General features: G+C 32.6%; 1 protein-coding gene across 1 annotated transcript in view; it reads left to right on the forward strand.

The window, feature by feature from the left end:
* Window positions 1-12,519, forward strand: part of sptbn1 (spectrin, beta, non-erythrocytic 1) — a 115,636-nt gene that overhangs the window by 57,614 nt on the left and 45,503 nt on the right. Inside the window, exons 3-4 of the mRNA XM_016446292.1 lie at window positions 4,798-4,949; window positions 12,135-12,308. Coding sequence (XP_016301778.1) covers window positions 4,798-4,949; window positions 12,135-12,308 — 326 coding nt within the window. The remainder of the gene's footprint in view (window positions 1-4,797; window positions 4,950-12,134; window positions 12,309-12,519) is intronic.

A 12,519-nucleotide genomic window follows, 5' to 3' on the forward strand; every position in this document is an offset into this window, starting at 1 on the left:
CTATGTGGTATCGGCGTTTGGTATCAGGGCATTTTAACGAGTACGAGTACAGGAGACCAGTATCGGGCCCGATGCATCCCTAGTAAAAATTAAAATATTGAGAATTGCCATTAAGAATTGTTTAAAAATAAAAGTTCAAAAGTAAAATGGTGTACAGTAATAAGCACCTGGGATTATTAATTATCATGAAAATAATTTCACAATCCAAAAATCTTAATGGTTCTAAAATGTATTAATTTTAATTTACTCATTATTTATTTAATTTAAAAAAAATTGTATGTGCAGCACAGTATTATATAGCCATTTATATTTAAGCTACCTGGTCTTTAGGAGGGCATACACAGGCTGGATATGTTAGATGAGCTGTGTTTGATGAATTTATAACACGTCCGTTGATTTGATTTAGCCGCTCTGCTCAGTGTTTACCCAACACTAAGTCCAGATGCTGCTGCATTCCTGCAGCCTTCCCCGCGGCTGAGGGGAGGAACACTGCCGCCATTGTTTGACCTACCCACAGTCCTCTGGGAGTATCCGCAAGCCCGGCTAATATGTAGCGTTCGGTGGCATTGGTTGCGATGCTATCGCTCACAATGCAGCCATAGTTCAGCGGCACGTCAGACCAAACGGTGGAGAGAGCTTGTAAAGTCAGAAACAGGTCGTCTGAAAGAGAAAGTGCAGATCTTTATAATGTCTCCGTTTTTTCTCCTAGACACTTTGACACTTAGCTGAATGAATTAAGATGCTCAGATCTTCAAATCAGACATTCAAGTAGAGGAATTGCTATTGAGAATTAGCACAAAAATGTGCTTAATTATCACAAATATAATGCAATTTTTTAAAATTATTTAATTAAAATGCATTTTGATTATAAAAATAGTTTGATTTGATTTTATATTGCAATGCAAAAATTCTTAATTGTCCTAAAAATAATGAAATCATTTTTATTTTATTTTATTTTATTTTATTCACAATGCAACACATTTTTATGGTCCTAAAATTAATTAAAACCTTTATTTATCATTCAGTGTATTTTGTCATTTTCATTATACATTTTATTTTATTTTATTATTATTATTATTATTTTATATTACGATGCAAAAATTATTAGTGGTCCTAAAAGAAATATTTAAAAAGTGTATTTAATTAAAATGCATTTCCATTATGCAAAGTATATTCAAATCAGATGTTCAAGCAGAGGAAGGAACAGAAGATATCTGTTTTTCTTGCTGGCTGTGTTGAAATATGTAGTTTTTCCCCATCCAGGAAAAACATGCATTCTGAAATATTGTGGTTTGGACTGAGTTTATAAATGTGATTTGCATGTGTATCTGAACTAGGGGTGTGCGATATTGACAAAAAATTATATCTCGATATTTTCTGGGATTTTATCGATAACGATAATTAGATGATATTTTGCTGAGTGTGTCAAGCAATATGGTGTCTAAAACATAAGTCTCTTAATTAACTGTTTACTGTTTATTGAATTCAATGTCACATTTGTAATCATGGTAATTTTTGGAGAAAAACGGCACTCTTCGTGTGAAATTGAATAACTATATGAAGTGGTATAAATATATACATTTTCTGCCATCATGTCTTGAATTTGTGATCATTCTAAATGCATTTTAATAGACTGAATCATGCAGTGAAAGAAAACACACTAAATGCGCACACGCACTAGTCTAGACTTCACGTAATGTATGCGTGCGCTCTGTAGGGATGTTTTGAATGGTTTTTGCAAAATACTCGATAATGTCAAATCGCACATCATTAAAACAACAATTACGATATTATCGCAGACGATATATATCGCACACCCCTAATCTGAACCCAGAAGAAAAGTGAAGTTTGATCTTTAACAGTTCACAAGGTTTAATGAATCTCTCAGTTATATTGCATTCGAGTATCTTCGTCTCAGATGTTTTTACAGATGCAAATAAATCACTAGTTGTCATCCAGTAAGAGTTTAGAGAGACATGATGATGAGAAACATGGTGAGCCCTTTTCTGTGTATGTATAGGAGTGTATGAAGCTTGACGTGAGAGACGATGGTTCGATGTAAGATTTGCTTTCATAGCTGTTCTGTCACCTATGGAAAAATCAATCATCAGTTCTGCACATGCTGTTCAAGTGTGTTTCTCATTGTCTATAATGCAGACATACACACATACATGAGCAGAAATCACACAATCCAGCAAGAACATGGTCTGGTCATATTTCACCCTCAAATCAGAAGAAAGAAATGAGAAATAATTAAAACATATAAACAAGAAATGTTTTGCATGAAGAAAATGAGGCATATTTTAGGACCTAACATGTTTTACGTTGTTTTCATTATTTTAAATTTAAGCACATTTCACCACGGTAAAAATTATAGTATTGCCTGTCGCCTTTGAGAATTATTCAAAAATAAAAGCTCTAAAGTAAAATTACATTTTAGTAATGTGTATCTGGGAGAGAAAATTTGCTTAATTATCATCAAAAATAATATTTACGGTGCAAAAATTCTTAATGGTCCTAAAAAAAGTATATATTTTTATTTAATAAGAATTCATTTTCATTGTACAAAATGTATTTATTTGATTTTATTTGAAAAAAAAAAATAGGACATATGTTTTGCAGTGTTTTCATTATTTTGCTTTATTTTCATAGTAATTAAGCACATTCACATTCGCATTCATTCAGTAAAAATTACAATGTTGAGAATTATTAAAATAAAAAAACTCATTAAAATGATATTACAGGAATGAGCGGCTGGCTGGGAGTGAGAAAGTTCTTAATTATCATGAAGATAATTTCACAATTCAAATATTTTTAATGGTGCTAAAATATTGTTTAATTTATTAAAATTTATTTTTATTTTATTTTATTATTTTAATTTAGGACCTAACATGTTTTGCATTGTTTTTATTATTTTCATGACACGTAAGCACATTCATCCTGGTAAGAATTACAATATTGTGAATTGAAATCATAATTATTAAAAAATAAAAGCTTGAAAGTAAAATGACATCACAGTAATGATCAGCTGGGGGTGAAAAGTGCTTAATTATCATGAAAATAATGTCACAGTGAAAAAACTTAATGGTCCTAAACAATTTATTAATTTCAATTTATTTAATCATCTTTTTTAAATCAATTTCATTATACAGAATTTTATTTATTTTATTTTATTTAATTTCCTAAACAATTTATTAATTTCAGTTTATTTAATCATCTTTTTAAAATCAATTTCATTATACAGAATTTTATTTTGTTTTATTTTATTTTATTTTATTTTATTTTTTTTATTTTATTTTAGTTTAGTTTAGTTTAGTTTAGTTTAGTTTGTGTGAGATTCACCCAGGCATGAAATCGAGGCTCAAACACACTCTGTATGTCGCGCCAGCTGTGGATGCGTATGGCCTCTGTCCTGCTTCATCAGCAGATGTTCGTCTTCCTCTGTTTGTTGTATTTGGGGTCCGTCTGTCACACACGACCTCTCACTCCATTCTCTCTCGCCTCATTCTTGTCTTTCCTCCCTCATGTTCTGTCACTCTTGTCCAGCGATCCGGTCTCATCCTGTCGTCTTTAACGCACAAGGGTCAACCAGGAAAAAACGCTCTCGTCTCGCCACAACAATTGAATTAGACGCTTACGTCTTTTGTGAAGATGAGGAATGCAATAACAGGAAAATTGGGAGGGTTATAAATAAAGAGCTGCATTTGGCAGGGCGAACAACTGGGTTTCGGGTTGCGACACGGTTGAATGTGTGGCTTCACACGGACTATTTTTAAGTAATTTGATTCTTCATAGAAAAAAAGTCATTAGTATTTGGGAATGTTTTTGGGGGGAAATGTTGCAATGTTTGTGGATCATTACAACGGCCTCCTTTCTTTCTAGAAGATCTAGTTCATACCATTCTAAACATAGCACGTATAAAACTCGTAGTAAAATCTGTTGGCAAATGTATTATTGTATTATGGCAAATAATAATTATTTGGAAAAACTTTTTTTTTTAATATTTTTGTTTGTTTACGGAAATAATGGGGAGTTATTATTATTTTTATTCTATTTATTTAACAATATTTTTTTATTTAAATTATTAAATACATTTGTATTAAAATTAATAAAAATACATTTTAGATAATTGTATTATTATTAGTAGTATTAATATTATTATTATTAATTACTATTATATAAGTATTTAGAAATGATGTTTTTTCATTATATTTAATATTACATAATTTTGGACTAAATTGTATTTATTATTATTATTATTCTAAACGTATTAAAATTGTATTTTATTTAAATCATTATTTAAATTTAATTTTTATGTTAAATAATTTTGTTTTCAAATTAATTGAAATACATTTTAGCTAAGTGTAGTATTATTATAAAGGTATTCACATAGTATTTATTTAAATTATATTTTTATATTAAATAGTTTTGAATCAAAATTAATTAAAATAATTTTTAGATAAGTGCATTATTATTATTATTATAAAAGTAAAACTAAAATAGTTTTATTTAAATCATTATTTAAATAATATTTTATAGTAAATCATTTAGCATTAAAATTGATTGAAATAAATTATTATAAACATATTAAAAACCGTGTTTATGAAATTATTAATCAACCTTTGATCGTTGCGGTGTTTTATAGTATTGCTGTTGCTACGGTTCACTCCAGGTCATGTGTTAAGAGTGATTTTCCCACAATTACATACTCAGTGCTTAACAACCCCTATGAACCATGGGAGAAAGTATTGTAATTCTGAGTTCCAGCTGCTAAACCGCTTTATTGTGCTCCTGCAGACGAGCGAGAGGCCGTGCAGAAGAAGACCTTCACCAAATGGGTGAACTCACACCTGTCTCGCGTGTCGTGCCGGATCACGGATCTCTACATGGACCTGCGGGATGGACGGATGCTCATCAAGCTGCTGGAGGTTCTGTCCGGAGAGAGACTGGTGAGTTTGACTGGTGGTGTCATCGCCAGGGGGCGGGGCCAGCGGAATCAGCATAAAGACTATGCCCATATTTGGTCATTGTCATTCTCCGTCTCTGAAGCCTGTTTAATGTGACTTTGCTGGCCGGTTGTGCCGAGTCAAATCCAGCAGTGTTTGGTTTCAGTGCTGTTTGGATGACGAGCCCAGTGGTTTTGCTTTCTCTCGGGCCATTAACCATGTGCGTCATCTAATTGCCTGAAGCGGTTCTTTCCTGTCCAGAGACTCAGCACGCGCAGACTTTTGAGAAAATAGCCTGTTAAAACACCAGCTTTTTGCACCAGGAGTGCATTATTGTTATCTGCTTACAAAAACACAGATGGAAACTATGTAGAGTCTGTGATATGATCAGAACAAACAAACACAAAGATAATGAGGGGGAACATTTAGAAGGATGAATCTGTCAAGAACATGCCCAGGTCATATTTCACAACAAAATAGAAATACAAAATTATGTTTTGCATAAAGAAAATTAAGCCTTTTTAGGACCATTATGATTTTTTTTTGCATTGTCAGTAATGTAATTCTCCATTAAGTGACACTAATGTTTGAATTCTATAATGTCAATAACAAAAACAATTCCATACTTTTTTGCCCTACAATTTTTAATTTGAGGCCTAGTCACTTTGTCACTTATGTATTGCCAAAAATATTATTTAAAGTTTATAAATTTGTATATATGTTTTAGTAATATGTAGTATGGCAGGACTGCCTTTATTCCAGTGTTGTTTTAGTATTATTTATATACTATTATAGCATTTACGAATTATTTTTTAATATTTAGCTTTTATTTTCTTATTTTAAAGTAATTTTGTTTTGTGCTTTTGCCATTTTTATTATTTTTTAACTAATAAAAATGGCAAAAAAAAGATTTATTTTAATTTTAGCTGTAGTTTTAGTCATTTTACTACTTCAACTTATTTAATTTTGTTGCCAAGGCAACATTTCTAATTTTCATTTGTTTTTAATCTAATATTTTATTTCAGCTTTATTTGAGAATCTAATAAGAATCGTAATGGCAAATAAACTAAAAAACAAAACAAAAAAAAAGAAATCTGGATATATTAGTAAATTGATCATTTATTTATTTAGTTAATTATTTATTTTTATTTTTAATATAATACTTATTTTTTTAAATATATTTAGTATATATTTAATAATTTATCTTACTTTACATATAACACTTTTTCCTACACATTATATTACTGTACTTTTAAGTGTATTATTTATTTACATGTACTCAAAATTCAAATACATCCAGATATATTAGTGGTGAGAATTGACCTAAACATGTTCTCAGTGAGATTTTGAATAGAATAAGATTAATATCATCTATAAGTCATAAGTTGTATGTTTCCAGACGGCCAGACGTCTCCTCATCAGAGTTGATCCATAGTTAAACTCTAACATCTGTGTCAACAGGTCGTGACCTTTGTGTGTGAAACACAGTTGTGGGGCGTCAGTTAAACTATTGTAACAGGGCTGAGACTGATAAGACGCTGAATACTCAAAACCAGATTGACCAACAAGCTTGTATTTCTGTCCTGAATAACACATCGGGTCCTTCTTGATCCGGAAGAGATGCATAAAAATATGCACAAAAAAAACCATAGATTTTAGTAAGGGAACAAAACTTTGCAAATGCTTTAAGACCCTCTAAATACACATAATTTATTTTATTTATTTTTTAAGCAATATAATAATTAAAACATTTTTTGTCAAAAATAATGCTTTTTGTAAAATGATCTATGAAGTTATATTAGTGTCAAAAAACCTTTGTAAAATATATTTAGGCTTTTACCCATATCTGACACAATTCTGGACTGAATTTTGTTGATAAACATGAATATGTACGGCTATTGACGAGCCATTGCAGCATGAAAAATTCATCACTTGTTTCATCTGTAAGTGAGAGTTTATGCAAAGTAAAATTAATTAATTTTGTTGAAAACTTTCCAGAGTAATATTTATGTTGTTTTGATGTTTTTGTTAGAAATAAATATGCAGGTTTCATACATTTGGACTGTTTTTGAACTAGCATGAGTTATAAATTCAAAAGAATTGAACTATTTTCAATGTTTTTTTTTTCAACTATCTTGGGGTTAATGCAGGTAATTCTCAAATTATATGTTCTTATAAATTTAATACAATGATATATTCTAATAAAATTAATCACCAGTATTGGACAAAAATATATAAATATTTAGCATCATAGTTTGTTTGTTGTAGTTTATGTGTAATTGGAAATTTAAAAGAATTTCTCAGTTTTCTTCAATTAATAAAAAAGGGGGGTTGCACTTTATTTTACAGTCCGTGCACTTACTTGTACTTATCTAAGAAAGTATTGGATAATATAAGGTAACTACATGGGTTAGGTTTCGGGGTAGTTCAGGGTTAGTACCTAGTAATTAAACAGTTATTGTAATTACTATAACAAGTACATAGTATGTACATGCGGAAGAGGACTGTAAAATGAAGTTCTACCAAAAGGGGTAAATACAGTAATAACATGGAAACGTTGACATTTTTTCATATTCACTCATTAATGAGAATTTGCTGATCACATACGATATGGTTTTAAATGAAAAATATTAAGTTATGACCATGACTGTTTTATAAAACCAATAGCATACAGATTTTGAATGCATCGTGAAGGTTAAGTAATGTTTACTAGATCGTTAACAGAAGCCTCAACAAACAACTCTATAGGAAATATGAAACATCAGGATTGAGTGAGTAAGTGTGTGTGAAAGAGCCATGTGTAACCGCAGCGTTTATGTTCACACATGCTTTCACTATCTCTCAAGGTTCACGATAAGATAACTCGTCAGTGTGCCAACAAAGGAAACGCCTTCCTTTGACATTTCCTGCCTTATTCATCAAGGCCACGAGTCACATCCTAAAATGAGACGTTTTAGTGATCTATCACTTGACTTTTCCTGAAGCGAAGCTCTTGCACTGACACGGTGCGGTCATGGTGGAGGGCAGTGAAACTCATCGCCGTTTTTGGCGAGGGCTCGAAGTGTAGCTTGAATTTCAAACCCTATCAAGCAGCCCGTCTAGATTGGTTTACACAAGTCGAGAGGAAGAAAGCTTTACCTAGAATGCATCAATACCAGCACTGACCGTGATCTGTGTCTGTGCTCCGATTCACTTACTATAGCAACCGCTTAATGAAGAAACACGCTTCAAGAGTAGAGTGTCAGTACTTCCCCCCCTTTATCTGCTTAATCAAACTATATCTGTGGCCATAATTCATCTCACAGATATTAAATCTGACTCCAGCAGGGCCGCTGTCCATGTGCTTGAATGGTTGTTTTTGTCAGGACTTGTCTTCACAGATACAGCAAGTTCAAGCATCCAAACAAAACACTGATTCATCGCAAACATATGCTTGATAACGAATAAAATAAAGCATGTTAGCAGCACTCTATAGTATAGACAATTATTTTTTAGGTTATGGAGGGCTTATGTTAAAATATGATATAATACAATTTCATGATAGCCATTTGTCTCATATAAAAACCAGAATTGTATATTCTGAAATTTTTTCTTTTAATTGAGCATTTTTATCAGGCTCCTATGTTTAGGTTCAGTAATTTCACTTTAATGGCAAAGAAAAGGTTATTAATCAGTTATTGAATACCTTATTTTCAAAAATCTACAAAGTTATTTGCATAGGAGTATAAATGTATTTAATAAAATGTAATAAATTATATATTAGAATTAGACCACTTTATGTACATAAATAATTAGAAAATGTAATTGATTAAATAAATATTGTGCAAAATGCAAATTGTGTAAATATGCATTTAGTGTTTTACAAAATATGAAACAAAAAAATTTATTTATATTATATTATATTTTTTCTAAATATTTTTTATATTTTTATATGTATTTTATTTATATATACATTATAAAAAAATATATCATAGATAGATAGATAGATAGATAGATTGAAAACAGAATTATAATATAAATTTACAGTAGACATACAAGCCAATTATTAATTATTTGTCACACTTTGCTGTTTCAAGGGTTTTGTCAGGATATTCAGTAAGGCTTTGTCCTCAGTGAACAGAAATTGTTGTAATTTGGATTTTATCAGACGCCTGTGGGTCTGGTCTTTCATCAGTGATCTGATCGTGTGATTGGCTAATAGGACGATCACTCTTGCTTTTACAGAAATTGCTGTGAAAGGCAGAGCAGCTTTACTGATGCAGCCGTCCAGTAGAAAACTGCTGATGCCACGCCTTGCACTGCAGTCTCTGCAGTGTGAGTGTGAGTGTGAGTGTGAGTGTGAGTGTGAGTGTGAGTGTGTGAGTGTGTGAGTGTGGGACTTGTCTTCACAGATACAGCAAGTTCAAGCATCCAAACAAAACACTGATTCATCGCAAACATATGCTTGATAACGAATAAAATAAAGCATGTTAGCAGCACTCTATAGTATAGACAATTATTTTTTAGGTTATGGAGGGCTTATGTTAAAATATGATATAATACAATTTCATGATAGCCATTTGTCTCATATAAAAACCAGAATTGTATATTCTGAAATTTTTTCTTTTAATTGAGCATTTTTATCAGGCTCCTATGTTTAGGTTCAGTAATTTCACTTTAATGGCAAAGAAAAGGTTATTAATCAGTTATTGAATACCTTATTTTCAAAAATCTACAAAGTTATTTGCATAGGAGCCTGATAAAAATGCTCATTTACAAGAAAAATCTCAGATGGACTTTCTGTATATCATTTAAAAAAAAATTATCTTATCATTTTATATTATATATATTATAATTAGACAGCTTTATTAAAAAAATTATATACGTCTATATATCTATATTTATCTTATCTATCTGTCTATCTATATAATTTTATTAAAAAATATAGCATTTTACAAAAATATTTAACTAAAATGTATGTATATAATGGGTTTTTTGGGGGCCGATACCAATATTAGGGAGTAAAAAATGTAGAAACTTCCCATTCGTGTGTCCAAACTTTTGACTGGTTCTGTATATAGAATACAGCATATAGCCTACATAAACAGAATATATATACATAAACACATTTTTTGCAATGATAACTCAAGTGTGGTGATCGTTAAATCACCATTCAACAGACTCAAGCCACCACAGCACTGCCGTCTATTGGACTGCAGAAAGACAGCCTACTAACTTTTCAATCTGCTACGTTACCGACTGTACTGACAAACTATGCTGACACCGTGTCTGCACCGCAACAGGACGCAACAAAGCGACTGTTGAAAATCATTTGAACTTTGTGTCAGCACGTCATAAATTGAACGAGGCATCAGTTTACTGAATCCAGTGATTATAATGGTTTCTATTCTACACCGGACGCGAGCGGTGGCCGTAACACAGGCTTTAATGCGCCGCAGACGCGTGCCGTGATGCGCAGATCAGCTCTAGTCTCTAACGTCACTGAATCTACTGTTAAAATGAGCCATCCATTCATCATATCATCATGCAAAACTAAGAATTAGAATCATTGTAATGTGATGATCAAATATAGGTGTGGACTCGGGTGAAGTTTGAGCTCATCCGCGCATCTCTACGCTACACTGACCTGGGTCGCCAGTAGCAAAGAATGGAGCGCACTCTGCTGGACAAACTAAGTAATTACACCATTCCGAAGCATTTAATCTGCGTTATATGTTCTGTAAAAAAAAATTAATATCGGCGGCATATTCGCTGATACCGATATATCGGCGACAGGCTCATATCGGCCGATAAAATCGGCTAAACGATATATCGGTCGGGCTCTAGTGTGTGTGTGTGTGTGTGAGGTCCTCTTACCTGCTCTGAGAGGAACGTACCACCTCCGTGTCTCAGAGGGAGGATGGATATCCATCCTGCCTCGTTCTGCCCCGCTGCCCTGCAGCTCATTAGTGAAATGCTGTCACTTCACCTTAAGCGCGTCCACTGAGGATCAGCTGCTGATTGAGCCGTCTCTCTAAGCATGATGGGATAGCCAGTCCTCCAGAGACATGGGCCGCTCGACCTCTGCTCTCAAGCTCATCCATTTTATCACACAACAGCTTTCTCCAAATTATAAATAATATATTGTATGTACATTATTTTTTGTTATAAAAGATTATCTGTATTGGCTATGACTAGACGCAAGATACTTTTTTGTGAGTAAAGAAAATGCTGTAATTGTTATTATTATAGGCACAAAAAAAAAAAGTAAAAAAATAACGTTATTAACCGGTATTCTTTCTACTCAAACCGGTTTTGGAATGGTAATAATACAGAAGGAACGCATGAATAGAAACGTTAAAATACTGATTCTGCTTGGAGTGAACCGATTTAATTGTTTTTTTTTAGTTTTTTGTTTTTAAGCCCTGATTTTAATACACATTTGTATTTATTTATTTATTTTTATTTTATTTTTATATTTTATTTATTTTGACAGTTTTTCTGAAAATATTTAGTTTTTTTATTTATATCTATATATTTTTATTTTATTTTTTAAATATTTTATTTTTACAGTTTTTCGGAACAAAACATTTATTTACTCAATTAAAAAAAAAATGTTTTTATACAACTATACATGCAATTTTACAGCAGCTTTTCTCCAGTCGCGCCTCAGTTCAAAGTCTGCTCATAAGCATCACCCGAAGCACAACGCTGTTTAACAACCCGGTTACTCATTCACCCATTTCTACATGACCTAAAAATATAAAAGCTCCAGGAAACTTCATGCGTTTCATGCATACCCCTACGTGCAACGTTATTTCAAAGAGTTCTGAAGAACTGTGGTCACTCTGGTCTTCTTCACTTGGCCTTAATGTAAAAAATAGGACGTTCCCTCCTGAGGAGTTTAATATATCATATCATTTGACACGTAGCTTTTCCTGTGAGACCTTCTTTCCTTCCAGAAATGTGCCAGAAAGAAAAATAGCCGATGAACCTGTCTGCAGGAACGACGGGAACAAAAGCCACTGCATCATTAACTCATGCTGCGCTGAGTCTCACGGGTCGAGTTACTAGATTCTGCATGCAATGGATATGGCTGTTAACCCTTACCGCACTCAAATGAACTCAAATAAAGATGCATTATAAAACGAACATGCATGCATGTTATAAAGCAGTCTAATTCACACACGCGTTCTGATCTCTGCACAGCCCAAGCCGACGAAAGGTCGCATGCGAATCCACTGTCTGGAGAACGTGGACAAGGCCCTGCAGTTCCTCAAGGAGCAGCGCGTGCATCTGGAGAACATGGGGTCACATGATATCGTGGACGGAAACCACCGACTCACGCTCGGACTCATCTGGACCATCATCCTCCGCTTCCAGGTACACTGCATCATCAGCATGTGAGGGACGTCCATCCTAAAATTTAAAAGTCAGCTGCATATTTTCATGTATAAAGACCCAGTTTATACTGAAAAAAATTAGTAGCAAACACGCATAAAATATTATTTGGAATTTTTTTTTTTTTACTTTACAACACCTTTTTCCCTCTACTAACTATACTACTGTACTGTTAGAAGTATTATTTATTTAT

The sequence above is a fragment of the Sinocyclocheilus anshuiensis genome, unplaced genomic scaffold (genome assembly GCF_001515605.1).
Source record: "Sinocyclocheilus anshuiensis isolate Anshui unplaced genomic scaffold, SAMN03320099.WGS_v1.1 scaffold147, whole genome shotgun sequence".
NCBI lineage: Eukaryota > Metazoa > Chordata > Actinopteri > Cypriniformes > Cyprinidae > Sinocyclocheilus > Sinocyclocheilus anshuiensis.